The sequence below is a fragment of the Zalophus californianus genome, chromosome 7 (assembly GCF_009762305.2).
Source record: "Zalophus californianus isolate mZalCal1 chromosome 7, mZalCal1.pri.v2, whole genome shotgun sequence".
NCBI lineage: Eukaryota > Metazoa > Chordata > Mammalia > Carnivora > Otariidae > Zalophus > Zalophus californianus.
In genome coordinates, this window is record NC_045601.1 from 104,545,248 (window position 1) to 104,566,569 (window position 21,322).

A 21,322-nucleotide genomic window follows, 5' to 3' on the forward strand; every position below is an offset into this window, starting at 1 on the left:
GAGTTACCACAATCAGGATTTGGGTGGTGATGAAGTAGACTGTGCTTCCTTAAATACAGACTTGCACTGATTTTGTCCTATTTCATTTCTGTGGTCCAGGGCAGTGAGCTCTGGTGCCAAACTCTCTGGGTTTGAATTCTGGTCCTGCCATTTTATCATTGACATAGTAAAAGTTACTTCCTTGCTTTGTTCTTCAGTTTTTCCATCTGTAAAATGGGGATAACACTGTTACCAATCTCACAGACTATTGTGAAGATTTAATAGGTTATTTGATGCATGTTGATCATTTGGAACAGTCCCTGGAACTCGATAAACGACAGGCATTATTAGTAGTGTTGGTGGTGGGAGTGGTATATAATTCATCCTCTAACTTGTCAAAGCCTTTCCCGAGTCTGTTTGATTTTCACAAGGAAGCAAAGGCTCACATTAACTTGCCCAGGTTCCGTATCTAGCAAATGCTAGGCAGCTGAGCTAGAGCCCCCAGCCTCCAATTCATACCTTGGTTAAGTGGGTTTTTTTTGACCACAAAGCTGACTGGATTGTTGCCTGGAGGCAGAGCTGGATGGAAAATAGTGACTCCGAGATCAAGGGGGTAATGTGAACATTTTGGGTCTTCCCCCTTCTCATAGTCCCTGCTTCTAATCACACTCCCCTGTGCTGTCCCGCACACTCCAGAACCGTGGAGTGAAGGAAGAACCAAGTGTGAAGGAATCAATGTCTACTCTAATACACGTCTGTCTTTGTGTCCTCAGGAATGAGGGGAGAATCTTACTTCATTGGAATGAGGAGCCTGGGGCAGCAGGGGCACATCCCAGAGGATGGAGGACTTTTCTTGCTCTGCTGCATAGACAGAGACTGGGCTGTAACTCGGTGTTTTGCAGAGGAAGCCTTTCAAGCAATCACTGACTTCAACGACCTCCCCAACTCATTGTTTGCGTGCAACGTTCACCAGTCAGTGTTTGAAGGAGAAGAGAGCAAGGTAATGAGCCTTTTTTGCTCCAAAATCATGGAGAGATGTGGCATTATCCCAAAATATTTCCGTGGCTTATTTGTGATTGATGTTTTGAAGTTTTGGAAAATATGTGGTTGTCTCTATTCTTGGCATGCACAGCAGGAGGAGAAAAACCTATTCTGTTATCAACTAACTGTGACAAGGTTGTAGATGTTGAATCAGATCTCATCCTCAGAGACTCACTGGCCTATCTAACAGAGCACGTGGTATTAGGAATAGCGATTGCAGGAGATACCCCTTGGGCTAGGAAGCAGATGTTGTTTAAAAATTTTATTTTTTCCCATTCTGCCAAAACCATGATTTGCCTTTCTCAAAATGGCACAAGCTCTCTTGTACCCCTACCCCTCCTGCAGTGTGGCGAATGTTCCAAACATAGCTGTGAGCTGAGTCCTACAGGTGTTATTAGAAAGGTAAGTTGGCTGGCCATCTGAGTCTTCGTTTGCTCAGGGACACCACACAAGGTGGAATTGTTAAGTGTGTGGTAAGAATTTGAGGAAAAGTTGTTGATTTGAAATGATTGGGCAATGAGGTTGTCTTGTGTACAACTATTTTCCAGAAAATGAAATTTCTCATTTTAAGAAATAAACTTGATTCAAGGTAAGTATTCTTGGAAATCAGAGTTAAATATTCTGCTTGGAGATCTTTTTAAAGTTCATTTTAGATTTCTCTGACCTTTTTAGTGGGGTTTCTGAATAGATCAAACCTTCCCTGTGGATGTGGATTTCTAATTACAAACACCCACTATTATAGTATATTATAAAACATGGGCAACATCTTTTGAGGGGAAGGGCCTTTTTTCCTAAACTAAAGTATATGCCTCTGTGTGAGATGTAAGAGTAGGATTTATGATTGCCATTTCACAAACTTGGGCTGATTTTGTCAATTGCTGAACTCCAAACTCCTTTGCCTGAAAACGATTACTGGAAGTCTTTTTTTTTTTTTTTACCCTGGATTTTATTGGTTTTGTAAGCAATTCTGATAGCCTGGAGGATTAGGAATTATAAAGATAATTTTATATTGATATTACTTTGGAGTTGAACATTAAAATGATAGGCTAAAAATAGCTTGAAGTCCAAGGCCTTAGATGATTAGAACCTCCAGTGTTGTGATCCCTTGACTATTTGGAGTAAGAAAATGACACATGATCTCTTTGAAAGGAACTGAGAATTTTGCTCTTGGATTATAACCAGTTTATAACACAGATTATAATTTACTCAGAGCCAGTAATTTCCCCCCTGAAATCTACCTGACATCAACTATGAAATAAGATTCTGTGTTTTCTCATTCTATCATCTGTTTATCTAAATTAATCAACAATTAGAAGGATTTTCCTTAGAGGCCAAAAAAGGATTTTGCTTCTTTCCTAATTAAATACTTCTGGTACCTGGTAGATTGAAACACTAAGACCTAGGGAGGAGCTTTTCCCATTCTGGAGTGCTGCTCAAGCATGACTGATCTACTGAACCAGGATTGGTTATATAGGAAGACAGAAGCTTGGGGAGAGTTCCCTCATCTATTCTGATACTCTGATCTGTGATTGAATCATGGATTACAGAATACCCTCATTTAATTTGTATACAAAGTTGGTACATTGCAGCTTGACCAAAGTATTTGGTTTTAAAATGACCTCGATAAAATATTGAGTTGAAATCAACAAGATGTAGTTCAACGGAGCCAGTTTCAAATTATTTAGACTACATTTTTATAGCCAAGGAGGTGAATTTTATAATTGGCCAATGTCTACATAATTAGACTTATTAAATCAGGTAGAAAGTCTTCTACCTTGAGTGATTTTATGGCCCCCGTTTGAGGAAAGTCTATGGGATATCAAATAATCTGATCTAGATTCAGTTTTGATTCAATTCTATGTACTAACTATATCTATATCTATGTATATAGATATAGATATAGTTAAGGATGACAAAGCAAGATGATCAGATACCAAATGAGTTGACAATAGCAAGGAGGCATGATCATGGGACCCTGGAAAAATGTATTTGGGGAGCCTTGGGACCCCTCATTTTCCCTGCAACATCTTTCTCTTTAAGTTCCAGACCTATATAGTCTTCCTTTTTCCTCCATTGTTTTTCAGTATCTTAACAAAACTCATTTGTTTTGTATGCCAATCTCTCAGGAAATTCTTTCCACAATGTTCAAAGTTCATGAATCTAACTCACAAAGTCTGATCATCATTATCTTTCCCAAAGGGTGGACATTTTAGGCACTGTGCTAAGTTGGTGAAGAGATATTTTTAGGTGGAGGGAAAAAGAACAAGAAGCATTTCTAGCACTCCTGCGTTTGCCCGTGGACAAAGATGGCCATGGTGATGTTCTAAAATATTTGGCCTTGGGAAGATGCATTTAGCAGCCTGAAGTTAATACCAGGGGGATAAGGCATTGGAAATGATGCTTAGTATTCATTGCAGAGGTCCAGGTGGGTAGCTGGCAACATATAGAACTTGTTAGGGCAGAGCCCTTTCTTTCTTGGCACAGTCTACTTCTGGTTCATTGTTTCTTGATATTGATGGACTATAGTTTAGATTGTTTCTTGCAGTTATTATAAAGCATACATTTTAACTTCCTTAGCTGGCTAGGAATTTAAGCTTTTGCTTTCTGACTATCATGAATGAGTCTTGCACCAATCTCTTCTCTGTCTTCCCACCTGTCTAAGATGATTTTTCTGAGCTCTTCTCCTTTCTGAACTAATTTGGAAGCCACTAAATTGGACTGTTAATATAGGTAACACCATAGGATATGATCTTATTATGCTTGTTTCTGTTTATCAAAGTAATAAATATTCTGACTGTTTATCCTATTCTGACACCTAAAGAACATTTTAAAAACTTCTTTGTGAAAATTGTTCACTCCAATCTTCTGTTAGGCAGAATTCTGTGAGATTATATTTTGATTTGATGCTTTTTGCAAGGAGTGAGCACATACTTCAGAATGGCTTGTTGTGGTCCAGATGGTTGAGATTTGTTTATATAACACAGAAGAGAACTGGAGCTGGAAGAAATTGGCATCTGCAACCAATAAATGCAGATTGCTGTTTGCATGCTACAGCTTGAAACATAAATATTTTTGTAGGAAGCACATTTAGAACTGGGATCTTCACAGCATGCAACACCTAAAAGTTACTAGGGTTCATTTCCCTTTGGCATGCTCCCCTGGGTTTGCCTTTCTGGATCCAGCTGGACTACAGAGACTCATCTTGCGACAGGTGAGGCTGGAGGGATATCCTGGGGGCTGCCCTGCATCTGTTCTAAAGGTAGGTGAGGGTTTGCTCAATGGGATATTGGCATTCACTAGTAGCTAAAGGAGAACAGGAAAACAACCACCGTGAAACATTTAGTCAAATGAAATTCAGTAAGGAGAAGCCTGACTTGATAATGGCCTCCAAAATGATGAATTTATTCAGTTTAATAATAATAATAATCAGCAATAATAGCAGCAAATACTTATGTAGCATATAGCAAGGTGCCAAGCGCTCTTCCAGATGCGTTACAAACATTAAAGCCTTTAATTGTCATGACAACCCAATAAGGGTAGTGTCTTTCTGCTTCTCTATCTCCTGAGCCTTTATCAGAGTTGTCTTCCCTGGACCCCTCTGCCTAGTTCTGCCTAATGTGTAAGCAGAAGTGACCCGTCACTTCCAGGTGAAGCATTTAATTATGAATGTTTGACCCTGAAGAATGTTCTTTTCATGCTGCTGGGGCAACTGGCATTGTGCCCCGTGGTGCCTGCTCAGGCAGTTTGGGTTGTGGGGTGAGGAGAGTGATGACACAGAGTGGAGTCCTGGCCAACCCATGAGGAACATGTAACATGACAAGAAAAAAACTCTCTGGGTTTGAATTCTGGTCCTGCCATTTTATCATTGACATAGTAAATGTCAATGTTGCTTTAAACCACTGGGAGTTGGGGGTTTATTCTTAAGAGTGTAACTTATTCTCTCTAGGTTGGTACAGTAAGCACAAGTCCTCTCGACCTTTGATTCTAGTTCATTACCCACTGTACCTCACTATTTCTAAACTCTACTATGGAAAACAGGTTCTAGAAATAAATTTGGCCGTCCACCAGCATGAACATTCAAGTAAAAGAATATAAGGCAGAGAACTCAGGTAATTCAATAGCAAGACTCAAGCTAAACGTGAATGCGTCGGTTGAGTCCAAATCAGTCCGCAAAGGATAAACAAGAAGATGATTTACTATAGTTTAAGTGTCGCTGAAGATAGGTTGAAAAAATAAAAAATGAAGTAGTCTGTAGTGACCTCAGGGTGGGAAAATGATAACTGAGCATTTGTTTTAAATACTAAAGCAGTTAACCGTTAAATTAGCTACCACGTATAAGGAATACTTGCAAGTTTCACTGTTTTTCTTGTGCTATTCATCCTTGATAGGTGAAAGTGACATTTACAAATAGGTTTGTTGCTTTAAAGAAGATCTAAATTTGTAAAAAAGACAGTGGGTATCATTGTACTCAGTTAAGTTATTCCCGTTTTGTCTTTTCTCTGGACGATGACTGGGAACCATAATTAGTCACCGCTAATCACTTGGGGGCACCTGCCAGATGAGAGGCCCAGCGAGGGGCAGATTTGAAAGCTGCTGTAGGACATTCCCCGGAACCTTAACCTTTCCTAAAGTGACTGAAATATTCCAGAGGCATATTTAGAGTCTTGCTTCTCCACAGCACTGAGTGACCCCCTGGGGCTCGAGCGTCTGACAAGCCACTCTAAATGCCCCACTTAACTACCTGAAAATAATTGAGGCAGGGGAAAGAATTAAGCCTGATGCCTACAGAGTTGAGAGTATTTGGTTTCTGTGCCAAAGAGCAGGTGAGTATATATTCTTGATGGCACCTGGGGAAAAAACGGCTGCCATGTTCCAATTAGTCCAGGATAGTATTAAAGAGGGACAGGAGGCTTTTTTCCTTTCTTGGAAAAATGAAGGTACTTGGAAACCATTTCAGATGGTTTCCATCAGAGCTGCTGCTAGCTTATACAGAGACCCTGTGAATTATGAGAAGGCGCCCCCATGGGCAGAAGCAATCTTAGGACATACTGCCTGGGCCAAGATGGGTGAATTTGAAAAAATGGTGCCCTTTTCCCTGAGCTGAAGGGGTGGATGAAGCCCCGAGCAGTTGTGAGTGGCTTCACAGGTGGAGGGCAGGCTCAATTTCATTCTCTACTTTCTTCCCAGGCCAGGAGCCCCTGAAAAGTGCACCCAAGGCACAACCATCACAGTGGCCCTAGTCATAATGGATAATTTTCAGTTACTTCAAATTTAAAAGGATGTATAAATTTAAGGATAACTGTTGAGTTGTGTCGCCTAAGAACTTTCTTTTTTTAAGAGGGAGTTTCAGAGCTGGAGCCCCAGGGAAGAGCAGGGGAAGGAGCTTTATTATTATTTTTCTTTGCTTCCACTGGCTGAAAATGGCATTGGCTTCACTCTACCTTTATGGACTTTTTTGATTCTGTTCTTAGGCCAGTGGTCTGAAATTCTGGACCTGTTCAGAGATAACCAGAGAAAGAGAGTTTGGACATGAACTTTAAAGCAACACCCAGGTATCCTTCACAGCAGGCCTGACATTTAGCTCCATGGATGAGATCAGTGTGATATGGATGAGCTGAGAACCGATCGCATTAATATCATACGATCTTTGCTGTATGAGAGTGGGGTTATTAGTGCACTGCTCATACTTCACTGTTATCTACTCATTTATAATTATCTACCCATTTATAATTTTGCATACAGTGTTCAACCATACTCTCCTGCCTTTTAAGAAGAATGGATATATAGAAACAGAACCTGTGTAGTTTATTTTTTTTTTAAGTTTGATCAATTTCTGGTGATGTTTTGGTAATATGTTTTGCTGGGGATGTTTTATTATACAGCATAACCATTGTTTGAACTATAAACACCATAATCTTCCATCCATGTTTTGAGGTGGAGAACCATTGATCAGATACATGACATGGGTAAGATTTTTCATCAAACATGTTGAAATAACATATCTTGTACTTTGTTCAAAGCCTACACTTTCCCCCCATATTTGCAGCTATTACTAACTCCAGGTCATTTAGTCTATTATTTATGCATAGAATACACTGCCTTATATGATGGTTTGGTCTTACATTCCAGCTGGATGATTGCAAGTGTCTTGAGGGCGATAGAGTAAGCTCATGGTTCTTCTGCATCCTGTAACCTTCCCCGAGGTCCTGGATATAACATGGGCACTTACACATTTACACCCTGTGTGAGGACTTTGGATCTAGAAGCACCTGGGTCCAGATCCTGCCTCTACTGCATACTAGTTAGGTGATCTTGGCCGACTTAACCTCTCTGAATGTCCGTTCTCTTATAAAATGGGGTGCACCATACCTTCTTTATAGGTTTGTTATGTGATGAAATGAGGTGAAATGTGTAAGAGGAGGTGGTACAATGCTAGGTCTTCTTGGTAAACATTGGTTCCCTTCCCCATTCTCTTTCATTGCCCTCCCCACCACCCAGCCTGCGACTCTCTGTCTCTGGTTCCAGGAAGGAAAGCCCAGATGGCCCATGTCCTGTGGAGGTACGAAGAAAGACTGGATTTAGCCACTCTTTGTAGAATCCTAATGAAGTTGTGCTTTCCTAGGATAGCCTCGGGTTTCAAGAAAGTTTAATTTCAGCCTTTGCCACATGAAAACTGTTTCTGTGTTTGTTCTAGGATACATGTTGTTCAGGGTTCCCCAAATAAGGTTCATGTGTTATGTTTCTTTCAGAACATAGTACTGAGAAAACTTTGTTTACTTTGGGGAACTCGTATTTTTCTCACTAGGAAGATTATGTAACTTACATGTTTTTTCTCTTAGCTTCCAGGAAGCTCAAATTAAAAATTAATACTCAATCATGGCTACTGTATTTATTCTTAGTGGTCTTGATATTCTGTTTCTTTTGGAGTAACCTAATTATGCATAGGTATAATGCAAGAACATTTTCTGAATTATCTCATCAAACTTTGCTCATATTTTCATGAGAACTTGAACTATTGTGTCTTTAAATAGATAAGGAGACTGGCCAGGAGTCACTAAGGTTATATTGTGCAAGACGTTTTAAATTCCACTCTGAATAGAGAAAAAAAAAATCACCTAAATTAGTAGAGTATATATTTTTAGAATAATATATACACATTTTTTTTTGCTATAATTCATATTGTTTGGAAGAATGGTTTTAATATATCTTCAAGGAAAAAAGTGTAATGTGGCAGTCACAGTTAACAATACCTCCCACAGCACATGTGGGCTTTATGTGTTTAGAAAAGCACCTGGTCACATAACTTCAGCTTGACTCTTAAAACTGATTGTTATTCTAATATTTAATTGGTGAGAAAACGAACACATATAAGCCATTTGAGGATATGTGTATTTAAGTTTGAGCTTCTAACGTATCAGTCTAGTCTTGACTCCTAAACGCCTAGAGCCAAATTATTTCATGGGAAGGTGCTCTGATTTCAAGGCCTGATCCTTGAGAATTATATTCTCTCTTCAAATAGATTATATTCCTCCTTGGTACTACATTCTCTCCAGTTGTAAGACTTGGACCTGAAGTGCATTTTAAATTTATCGCTATGTGGATGAAGTTCGAGGTTTTGCGAGGAGCATAGAAGAAGAAAAGAGTTTAGCACTTCAAATAGCTTCTTTCAGAAATTTCACATTCGGGCTTCTGCAGCGCTCCTCCCAACCCCTAGCTTCTTTCAGAAATTTCAGAGGAACGAGCCTTCAATGTGAGAAATTTGGCACCGGTAACTAGCTTTCATTAAATTTGCTTCCTACCCCTAGTCCTGCTCTAAATGTGGGAGTCGCGGGGGGGTGGGGGAGGGGGCGGTCATCATGATTTAGAAAGAGGGGGAAAGGTGAGTTTACATTTGGTTTCCTGGCCGTGCCCTCGCCCTGCTTCCTGTTGACAAGTGGGCTCTCAGCTCCATTGGGGTTGTCTTTCCCCTAAAGGAACTTCTCTGAGTTTACATATCTAAGCAACTATGGTCTCTTTCAAAAGGACTCCTCTTTGGGCATCCCTGGTAGCAGGCTTTGTAATGTTTTGAGTGATTTGCAAAGCCTTCGTATTTAGGGTGGGCTTGAAGTTGTGGAAACAAACTTAGAGCCCTGTAAGGTGATTCAAGGGGGTAACCAACCCTAGTAAAATAATTTTTATTAAAAAGCAACATACCATAATGAAAAATGGCTACAAAATAATAGGAATGGTTTTCTTTTGGAGATTGGGACCTGACTTTGGGGAATTCCAGAAATACACGATGAAAGCATTGTTGCAACAAGGTCACCTTTTTGAAAAATAAACAGTCTTACATGTAAGACCTAGTGTATTGAATAGGATGCAGTTTTTTTTTAATTGTATCTATTTATAATGCCCCCAGCCTTGACCCTCAAACCCCTGTCTCTGGCTTTGTTTCTTGCTGAACAGAGCAAGCCTTAAGAACAAGTACATTGGCTCTGTGGTGTGGGGAACATCGCGTTCTCAAGTGTCTCCTACAGTGGTCTATAGTCTTTTGGACTTGAAGATTATTTTTTTCATTTTTTAAAAAAATTCAATAGCCAACATATTAGTTTCAGATATAAAGAGTTCAGTAATCAGTTGCATATAACACTCAGTGCTCATCACATCACGTGCCCTCCTTAATGCCCATCACCCATTTACCCCAACCCCCCACCCACGTCCCTTCCAGTAACCCTCAGTTTGTTTCCTACAGTTAAGAGTCTCTCATGGTTTGTCTCCCTCTCTGATGATTTCCCATCAGTTTTCCCTCCCTTCCCCTATGATCCTCTGTGCTGTTTCTTATATTCCACATATGAGTGAAACCATATGATAATTATCTTTCTCTGATTGACTTATTTCACTCAGCATAATACCCTCCAGTTCCATCCATGTCGATGTAAGCGGTAAGAATTCATCCTTTCTGATGGCTGAGTAATGTTCCATTGCATATATGAACCACATCTTCTTTATTCATTCATTTGTCGATGGACATCTCATCTCTTTCCATAGCTTGGCTATGGTGGACATTGCTGCTATAAACATTGGGGTGCAGGTGCCCCTTCAGATCACTACTACATTTATATCTTTGAAGATTTTTTCTGATCAAGAATTCCCTTTTTAGTGAACCCATCCCTAGAAGATACTATATCCCAAGATATACTTAAGATAAATCCTAAGATGTACAATCTACATACCCAGGGAAGGGCAGTGAGTCATTAGTATGGTGGCAAGGAGAGAGTACTGCATTAATTGAGAAACAAAGGCAGAAGAAAAATTGTTAAATTTCTTTACTACTTAGCCTGTTGACAAGTCCTTGAAACAAGGAGAGTGACATTCCTCTAGGAACTCGGCTGCCTCGATGTTAATACTTTGATAAGGGCAAAAGACAATCTTAGCCCAACCCCGGGATCCCGTAAGTCTACTTTAACATATAAAAATTCCTTTGGAAACTTCCTTTATCTCAACCCTCCACCCCCAAAATACATGTTGGCAATCATCCTCCGAGCATATGACCCACCAATATATATTTTAAGGGTCTCATGACTGAGGGTTTATTACGCAATAATAATGACATTTTCCTAAAAATAACTAGCCCCCTCAGGATCCTGGAAACCTTGTTTCCAAAATACCTGGGAGGCTTATGCCGCTATCCCTAACCACCTCCCAACTCGAAGGTATAGAGTGGGCCACTCCTCATGACCCCGGTGCAGCTCTTTCTGCCCACGGCTCCTGTCCCCACGCTTTCACAAAACCACCTTTTTGCACCGAAGACGTCTCAAGAATTCTTTCTTGGCCATCGGCTTCGAACCCTAACACCTTTCCTACATCATTCATCAGTCTACTCAATCCAACCATCAAATTTTAAATGATTATTGAATATCTACCATGTCCCAAACATTGCTCTTGGCGACCGAGAGTATAAAAATGCATGAGGTGTGAGCCCTCACGAAGCGTAATGTTTCCTGGGGTCTGACAATGATAGCACAAGTCGGGTGAAGTGAGAGTTGGAGACGGGTACAACATATATAGGAGCCCAGGGGAGGGGCACACCTCAAAGGGGAGGGAGAAGGCTCTGGGATATGTTTTTGTTTTTTGTTTGGAGCCCCTACCTTGCCCCTGTACAACAGTCTGGATCCCAATGGACCCATCCTTTGCAGTGCAGTGTGCTGACTGCGGTGTCCTGAGGACAGATTTTTCAGCCTGCCTCTTGCGTAATCAGCGCTGTTGTCCTGTCTCATAGGCCCTGCTCTGAAAGGACAACTGATGTGTGTGGGTGGTAGAGGGAAAGAACGGGCTCTGACTCTGGCGGGGGCTTCCTCAGCGAGTGAACCAGGCCGCCATGACATGCGACGCGTGGATGGAACATTCTATATGTGACCCACGTGTCCTGATTTTCTCCTTCAGTGTGTGACATTTCTGCTTTCCTCAGAAGGTGAGCTGTGAGCTTGCTTCTTTTAAAAGCTGCAACCTGTGAAGAGAGAGGGTGTTCTTTGACAACATTACATCATTGAAGCCTCTAGGTGTTGAGTCATCATTATTTTTAGGCAGCTCCATGCTTTTTTTGGTTGTTCTAAGAATAGCCCTTGTGTCTGGACTCTACAGAAAGTCACCTCAATAAAGATCCTGTCACCACTCCACAGTTGGAATGGAATGCTTTCTTAATTGCCAGATTCAGGGCACACTCTTTAGAATTTTACCTGCCAAACATTCTGCATTTTTAGGTTTTCCGCAGTCAACATGATGACTTTGTCAGGAGCTGTCACTTGGATTTTTTCAGCCCTTTGTCAAACTTACATATTGTTGTAAACAACACCAGGAACAACAAAATAAAAAGCCTTCCTCCCTGAAGGGCTGGCTCCTTATCGTTTTTACTCAGTGCCCATTTTGGTTTGTGAATTCCTTAATCAGTGACTTTACCCGTTTTGAAACATTTCAAGACATATTTCCATGCCTTGTATTTTTTAAGCAACTCTAGATTCCTCACATTTGGAGCAGGGTAGAGGGTGCTACTGTTGGCATCTATGCAGGATCAACTAAAAGCAGCCAAAATAAATGTTATTAGAGCCTGTTAAACTAAATAAGCATATAAATTGTAAACCATATTAGAACTTGAGGACAGGGCAATAGAAAGGACTGAGCAAGCTTAGAAATGGAACTCTGTGGGTCAATATAGAGGCTGGTTTTCCCATTGCCTATTCAGAGCATATGCCCAAATATGATCAATTTATTTTATGTGGCACTTTTAAGCCCATAGGAGTACTCATGGCTTGTGAACATAGCCAAATGCTATTCTAACTGAAACATAAAGGGAAACAACTGCTTGGAATAAAATGAGCCAGTTGTTTAATATCATAGGATAGTATACCTTTTGTGTCTGGAGGTGACAGAAGGGCAATCACGAGATCTGTGTCTATGTATGGCTGAAGGCACCAGTGTTGGTGTAATGGACTTGCTGGGAAGATAGCTTTGTTTTGAGCCATCCACAGGGTCAGTTCTTCTTTTGTTATCTCAGATCTCAAAACCCTCCCACGTGGGCCATCCTGTCTCTAGAGAAATGGTGTAGCACAGTGATTAAGAGAGAGAGACTCTAGCACCTTTTAGCCTGGTCTAAAACCCAGTTCCACTGCTTGTCACTTGTGTGACCATGGGCGATTTATTGAACCTTTCCAAACCTCAGCGTCTTCACCTGTAAAGCATCAAGTAAGAGTATTTACCTCATAGGGTGGTTGTGAAGATGTAAGTGACATAATCCATGATGCCTTGATCACAGGAACTGCAAATGTTGGCTAGTAATAATAATTTCTGACCATTAGTCTGATCTTTTGCATTTGGCATCATTTAAAACTCATAGGACTCGGGGCGCCTGGGTGGCTCATTCAGTTAAGCGTCTGCCTTCGGCTCAGGTCATGATCCCAGGGTCTTGGGGTCAAGCCCTGCATCGGGCTCCCTGCTCGGCGGGGAGTCTGCCTCTTCTCCTTCTGTCACTCCCCCCTGCCCATTCTCTCTCTCTCTCAAATAAATAAATAAATCTTAAAAAAAAAGGAAAAAGATAAAAACCTCATAGGACTTTTGGAATCTGAACAAATACCAGTTTATTACCAAGAACCGGCCCAGAGGAAAGCTCGTTTGCTATCTGTCCTACATACAGTGCCTGGAACAGCCATACATGACTTTATCGCACCAGTAAATTGCCAATCCTGAATTGTCATTCTCCTAACACCTACTAGAAAGCTTCCTTTTCTTTTATGTTGAATGTCAAATTAAAAAGGCTAGCTGTAGTCATTTGGCTATTCCATCTATATACTTCAATGAGAAGCCTGATGCATGTTGGACTTTATGTTACAGTCCAAACAATGTCCTTAGAAGTTTCTTGAAAAGACAAGGGAGTTTTGCCTTCATGATTTTCTTCCCATTTGGTCTATCATTTCATCAGTTTCCAAGAAAACTGGCTTGGTCAACCAAGCCTTCTTTATGAGTAATTACAGTCATTTCAAATTTTAATTTCAGGAAACAGAAGTCTACTGAATACAAGATATTTGTCTTTGCTGGTGTCTCATCCTTACTTGTTACAAATTTCGAGTACGTGTTAGTTGCGATTGGCAATGTAAGTGGGCCCAATTACTTTAGAAGGGATTAACATTCACATTAGAAAGAGAAGGTAAATAAGAAAATCAGAATATGATTTTTTTTTTCATATTTATTAAGTACTTTAAGAGTTTTGCTTGGAAGGTTCTTCACTTAATCCAAGCATAATTTTCTGAAGAAAATAGTACAGGAAACATAACAAAATAGATGAATGAAAAGTGGCATTTCTGTGGAAGAGAAACATCATTATAAAGAAGATTTAAATTTGTATGAATGACTTTGTTATACTTAAAGAAGTGATCTAAATATTAATTCTCCAGAGAATCCTATACAATTGAGGTAGACAGAACAATAGTTCATGCCATTTATGGTAACTTTTTAAAATTTCCTTTGACACAGGTTGTTATTCCTGTAATACTGATTATTGCTTGGCACAAACAAGGTGTGAGGATTTATGTTCTGATCTATACAGAAATCTCATCATTAATAAATAATGCATTGCAACAACATATTTCACTGTCAGAGATTTTGTTGCCAGGAACAGATGTAATGTGGGAGGCATAGAGCCATGGCCTGATCTAGTTCAGGGCTTCTCCACTTTGTCACTATTGACATTCTGAACTGATAATTCTTTGTGTGGGGCTGCCCTGTGCATCATAGGATGTTCACTAGCATCCCTGTCCTCTCTCCCCAGTAGATGCTGGTAGTATCTTCCCCCACCCCACCCACCAAGCTTTGACAGCCAAAATGTCCCCAGACCTTGCCAAATGTCCCCTGGGGGGCAGAATCACCCTGGGTTTGTGAAACACTGGTCTAGTTGATAGTTTCTAACCACAGATTAGAGGAACTGCCTGGGCATTTCTTAATCCCAATTCTAGGACCTCATATCACTGGATAAGAATCTCCTGGGGTGAGTTTCTGGAAGCAACACTTGAAGAAAAAGTTACAATCCAATTGTTGACATCTCATTCTCAGTTCTTTTCTTTCCTCCATTCCAAATGAGGAGGCTGAAATTTTTCAAGTTTTCTCTGTAAACCTCCTTTGGACAGTCATTGGCTTAGTGACATGGAGACTCCTATAAGGCAGCCCTCTGAGAGGTTCTTCCTTCATTCCCAAAAAGCTCTTTTGGAAGATCACACAAGAGTGTGTCTCCTCAGACCACAGGAGACACTGAAGCCTCCCATTTAGCTGCTGCCGTGACTGCCATGACTGCCCCACACCCAGGATGCCAGAAATGGTGGCATTCAGGCCAATGAAGATTTTTGAGAGAATTTGTTGAGTTATCATTGATTGGTATCACTGGTATCATGGGTAGCAAGTCCTCATGTGGTGGGACTCAGCACTTTTAAAATTTTGGCATATATTTGGTGTGCCAGGAAGAGCCGCTGTCTTTGTCAGGCATGTGGTGTGAATGGGGCTTGAAGAAAGGTGGCATTGGAATAATGGCTAATCAGCACATTCACCAGCTGAAGGAAATTTTAAAGTACTGAAGATAAATTCATGACCCTCTGAGAATGACACGGAAGTCTCGGATCAGGGTTTTACAGGTATCCTCTGTTATTAGTGCCATTTTATGGTTATACCCAGTGGTATGTTGAAGTGAGTTCTTAACAGCTTAGCAGATTGTGAGCAGCATCTTACAGTGTAGCTTAAAATTGGCCATGGGAATATTTCCACTATGGAAATGAACAAGCTCTGTAAATCAGGTTTGTTTGTTTTCCTACAGTATTAGTGCCCTGTAGCTGCTGTAACAAATGACCACAAACATATAATTTTCAGCATTGTAAAAAGGAACACTAAGATTTGATACTACATCCCTGATGATTATTATCGTTAACCTAAATTTATATGACACATAGAGTTGAAGAAGTTAGTTACTTATCCAAAGCCACCTTGAGAATGCTCATAATTTAGGGCTTTCTTAATTGGTGAGCCAAAGTTGGTTGGGTTTTTTTTTTTCCCCTCAAAAGTAAAATAACAAGTAGACTTAAAATCCAAGGATAATGTTCGATATGTTACAGAGAGCACACACTGGTTCTCAGGTTTATACTAACTTAACTTTTTAACTCTTAATAGAGCAGAATGACATATATATCCCACTTTCTCATGCATGAGTGGTGAAATGACACAATTAAACAAGCCTCCTCAACTAAATTATTTATTATCACAATTTATACTCTGGTTTCTCTTCAAATCGTATAAATCTTTTGCCTTTCATTATCACAATTTAAGATTTTGGTATTGCTAATACCTTCAGTGCATTATCAGTTGCCTAATTATGGTGCTAGTTGAGTTAATGAACCCATTGGCCAAGTTTGCTGCTACCTGATTATTTTTAAGCTTCCTGTGCAGCATTGTTTTTAAAGACATGGATGGCTTTTGATGAAGCACATAAAACAAGTAGAATCAGAAGATGAAATTAACACACAAATTCATTATTATGGTGAATTAGCTTTCCTAAGCTGATACAAAGTGTAGTTAAAATTTTAAGTACAGCTTTTAAACTGTCTTGAAGAACAGTGTTTAATTCATTAGTAGAGAAGTGGAGTAAAAGCAACTGAGAACATTTCCTGTAAGCCTTCTACTTCAGTCCCAACATTTTTGTCTCTGGGTTTGGGCCTCTGTCTATCTAATTTTGAACAGAATTGCCATGATTTTGATATACAAATATGCAGAGGTAGCTTGTGATACAAACTCAAAAAATTCCAGGGCTTTCTTTTTCCTATTTTAATTGGAAATTACATAAAATTATTCTGATACTGTGAAAGTAGAAATTCGTTCTAGTGCTAATGACACTTTTAAATGTTAGCTAGAACATTGGCCTGGGTGAATCAGTGGACACTCTAGGGCCTTTTTTCCCCTTTTTATCTCTAACTTTTAAATCAATGTGAGGTTGAAATGAAAAGAGGCCAGTAAATAAATGGCTTGCTGCTGTTCTACTTATGTGAGGACTATAATGTGTACACTTCTTGTGGAATTCGAGAGCAATTTTAATAATATGACATGAATCGCTTTGCTGGTCCCTAGGAACAAATACTTCTAGTTCTTCTAATACTTGAGAGCACCGTGAAGGCACATGAATCACCACCAGCATTTCACTGTTGTTGAGTCCTAACCAGGACAAGGAGTTGACTCTTTAAGGTTGTTTTCCCCCGAGTGAATTTATTGAGGGCTGATATATATTAAATAATACCTTTGGTATAATGTTATTTTTTTTCTCTAGAGGTTTTCATTAACATTTAAAAGTGAGTCATTTTTCTTTTTAAATAAGGATCTGCCATGATGTCTAAAGTTCAAACAGGAAAATACAAGTGTGTGTATATATATGTGTGTGTGTGTGTGTGTGTGTGTGTGTATCTATTATATATGTATTGATATGTATAGATAGATACAGAGACACACACACACACATATGATTCTGGGAAGATAGTTAACGAGAAGAAAATCATTTAGCTGTTGCTTGAACTTTCCAGCAAAAAATCCCTCCAAGAGCACCTCTCACTTCCATATTCTGTTTCTGCCATAATTCATTCATTATTTACACCAGCCATATTCTTCTCTGCCAGAGATCATTCTCCTGATTGATGGCATCTGGAGCCCTCTACACAGAAGTATTTTAAAGGCTGTATCAGGGAAGATGACTTTTTCTTTCCCTCGTCCCTCAATATTTAATAACTCTTAGACCCTAGAGCTAATAGCCTCCCTTCGTTCCCTTCTCTGTAGTTAGCCATTTCATACAGATGTGCTGGGAATTTGCTATTGCTCATCTCTTTAAAGAATGCAAACTCTTATTTCTCAGTCAGAATAAATCAAAGGGAAACCACACCAAGTAGGTGATAGGGGGTTGCAAATACAAACTGCCCATGAGAAGTTCAGTTTTAAACCACATTAGGGAGACTAGGTGGATTCAGTTTAACTATAAACGTAAGTGCATATATTCCTTTTGTCTCTCACTTTATTCTCCTGAACCGTTTCCTCCAAGCCTTTAACTGCCCCCTACACCCTAATTAATAACTGCCAAAATTCTTCCCTGATCTAAACCACCTTCCTGAGCCAGGTAACCAATAGCTCCTCTTGAAACTCAGCATGTTCTAAATTAAACTCTTGCTCCTTTCCTGCTCACCAGGTTTCCTTCCACTGTTCCCTGCGCTCCTGACCTGAACGCCCCTTCACCCAGTTCTTCAGATGAGCAGCTGTCCTCTCCCTCACCCTCACCATCAACAACCAATCCTGATGATTCTACTTCCTAAACTCCTGTCCAGTTTGACCATTTTCTTTTATCCATGGTCCAGGTATCTTCCCTGTGGACTGTTGGAGTTACCTCTTTCCTGATCTCTGAGTAGCTCCCTCTTGCTGCTCTTCAATCCATTTCACTCTGTACATGGAGTCTTTGTGTTGTTGTTGTTGTTACTGTTTCAAATCTCAAGTCTTATGTGTGTAATACTCACCAAAGTCTTCCCATTCCCGATTTAAAGAAATGATCCTTTAAATCATAGTATTCTTGGTCTGGTCATCCAGGCCCACCCACCTCATAGCTTTTCCCTCACATCCTCATATCCCCTGGGCTTTCTGCCTTCTTTCAGTTTTCAGGAGTTGTCATGTCCCCAGGGCCTTTGCATGTGCTGTTGCATCTGCCAGCATCTGCCATCTGCACCCCCATCCCTACCCCTTCCGTGCCAGTCCCAGACCTCATTAATTCCCCTGTTATGCATTTTCATGGTGTGTTGTTTCTTTCCTTCAGAGTGCTCATCTCACCATGAATGATCCATCTATTTATAGGATTAACGAAACTCTAGGGTCCGTGAGAGAAACATGTACGCCTTACTTGACATTTTCCAGCACTTAGCACAGTGCCTGGTGTCCACATTTGTTGAGGAAATGAATGTGTGATACTTTTAATATTTTCTATACAAATTTTTATATTTGTATATATTTCGGTATAGATATCAGTCCCTCCAGTGCTGCTTATACAGATGGAGACATCTTACACGGAACCAATCTATTTCTTCCAGAAATTAAAACTTTGATTACTCTAAAGATAATTTTTTCCTTCTTCAGTATAATAATTAAGACAACTCTGAAGAGTTGGCCGCCATCTACAAAGGACGTCACCTGAGTTACTTCATTTGAGTCCTACTGCAAAGATGTGAGCTAGAAGATGTGGTATGCTGGTATTCACAGAGATGTGGCATAATCCAGGCTTGAACTGTGTCTTTTGGTCCAAGACCAGATGCTTCTGTTGTGCTAAGTTGCCTCTTAAATGGCATGTTCAAGGTATACCCCCTAGGTGTGTTTCTGCAATTCTGTTATTCATGCATATTTTGTATCCTGTGTTCCCCTATATTGAATGGAATACTTTAGGTGCAGTTCCCTAATGGACCCTGGTTTTCATAATCTTAGGTCATCATAGTTTCTGCCTATTTCTCACCCTGTGGTTTGCTTTTTAAATATAATTTATATTTTATTTTAAGCTTTTACTCAGTTGATTGCCTGCACTACTTCTGAGGCTGAGGTCATCTGCCTTTATCTTCAGAATATTTATGTCATTTACATTTAAAGGTGACATCTTGACTATATGAATTTATCTCCTCTCATTCTTGATAGTAAAGATGTATTGGTTTCTCCTGTTTCTCTTGAAAAACCAGAGCCCATTGTTGGTCATATATCAATACAGATATATTGCTTTGAAGGTCATGTGACTCTGAGAGCTGGGTTAAGGAAGTAGGATGTTAATAAGCATTTAGAATGTGCGTTGTTATAGTCATCTGATAGGTATGTCATCATTTATTTATTCAATACAGATACTTATCCAGTCCTGACATGCATCAGGGCCTTGGGAAACAATTTGATGAAAAATAATTGCTAATATTTATTGAGCTCTTACTATATGCCTGGCACTGGTTTAGTTATTTTATATATATGAACTCCTTTAGCCTTAATAACAATGCAATGCAGAAGGTACCACTATTTATGCTGACTTACCAGTGAGGAATTGAAGCACAAGTTCTGCAGCTAGTCCAAGATCAAGTAGGGATGGGGATCTAGAAAATCTGGCTCTAAAGCTTATGCACATAACCACTAAGCTGGGCTACTGACAGGAATCAGTAGCACTTCTTAATGAACATCAAATGAACATAGTAGTCAAGGACAATGTGGTTTTCGAAAAAGGAATTGACTATAATTTTTTGTGATTATTTACTTAATTTCCCTGAGATTTTGGCTTACATGGTTCATTTAGTCAGTCTTTAAAGAATGTGTAAGCATTCGTCAAGATTCCTTATTTTTAGGATTTCTAAATTCAGTTTTAATTATTTTAGGGGTTCAGGAAACCATCTCAGTGATGGTCCCCCCGCTTCATCCCCCTTAATGAGGTGATCCTCCCTCCCATCTACTCCCTATGACCGATCCTACATGGGAGGGGCATTGTCATCACCACTCTGTTTAGGGAACTGAAGGCACTTTCCCAGGGTCACATAGCTACTAAGTGGTAACAAAAGGTTTGCAGACTCAAACCCTCTGCTGTGTTTGTTACAAGTCTCCCACAGTTCAAATCCTTTCCCTACCACTTCCTAACTGTGCCCTGGAGCCAGGGATTTAATATTTCTGTGCTTCAGCTTCCTCATTTGTAGTATGAATGTAAGAATAACTAAGGGTGAAGATTAAATAATTTGTATAAAGTGCATAGAACATGGCCTGTTTTGCAGCAATTGCTCAATAAAAAGTACCTCCTCTGCGACCTGCAGATCTGCTTGTTCTTCTTTTCCCTTCCAGTATGCTAGGCGAGTTTTGTATTGAGGAATTTTGGTTTTTCATTCATTTACCTTTACATCTTTCCATTAGCCAGCTGTTCCTTTTCTTCAAGACTGCTTTGCACTATGGAGTGTTCAGCTGCGTGCTGTTTTCCCATATACGTTAATGAAAGTGGTCAGTACGGAAAGCAATAAAATTGAATGTCTTTTTCAAAAACTGCTTGAGGATGAAAAGATTACAGTTGCAGAAAGCCCCTGTTGTCTTCAGAAACATTTACTTTATAGGAGTACTGGACATAAAACTTAGGGAAGGACCTTTAAGTATAGTGAAATGCAGTTCTGAAACCATTTTAACTGTCTAGAAACAGAAGAATTTTATTCATTTAAAATAGCAATTACATAATGATGTAATTTCTTTGGGAAGGAGTATGGCACACCTTTCAAAGAAGTCATCAGTTTCTCTCTGAACCAACTCTGAGAGTTAAAACTATTGCTAAGTGAACCACTGAGAACTGTTTCATGTATCATCTTTAGTAGGGAAGTAAACTCTATTTCATAAGGATGGCTGGGCTTCTGAAGATCAAGAATTAAGGTTTTGATATTTGCTTGTTTCTTTTTTTCTTTTAAGGTGAGTAGGCACTTAAATATGCAACTCAAGAAACGAATCATAGGTCCTCGTACTTTATGTAGTTCAAATTGTAATTTAAAATTTTCAGCTTCTGATTGTAGAAAAATAAGCAAGAAGACATCAGTCGAGATGGAGAAGTAAATTTAAATATCTTTTTGAGGGGGAGCGCTTGGGTGGCTCAATCAGTGGATCATCCAACTCTTGATTTCGGCTCAGGTCGTGATCTCAGGGTCATGGGTTCAAGCCCTGTGTCAGGCTCTGTGCTCGGTGGGTGTGGGTGGGGCTGTGGGGAAGGAGAGTCTTCTTGAAGATTCTCTCCCTC

The 21,322-nt window shown here is 39.9% G+C and overlaps 1 protein-coding gene across 3 annotated transcripts in view; it reads left to right on the forward strand.

Annotated features, from left to right (window-relative positions):
• Positions 1–21,322, forward strand: part of RCAN2 (regulator of calcineurin 2) — a 266,749-nt gene that overhangs the window by 40,575 nt on the left and 204,852 nt on the right. For all 3 annotated transcript variants that reach the window (XM_027601452.2, XM_027601453.2, XM_035728485.1), the window contains one exon: positions 753–979. In XM_027601452.2, coding sequence (XP_027457253.1) covers positions 755–979 — 225 coding nt within the window. In that variant the 5' untranslated portion in view covers positions 753–754. Of the gene's footprint in view, positions 1–752; positions 980–21,322 lie in introns of those variants that run through there.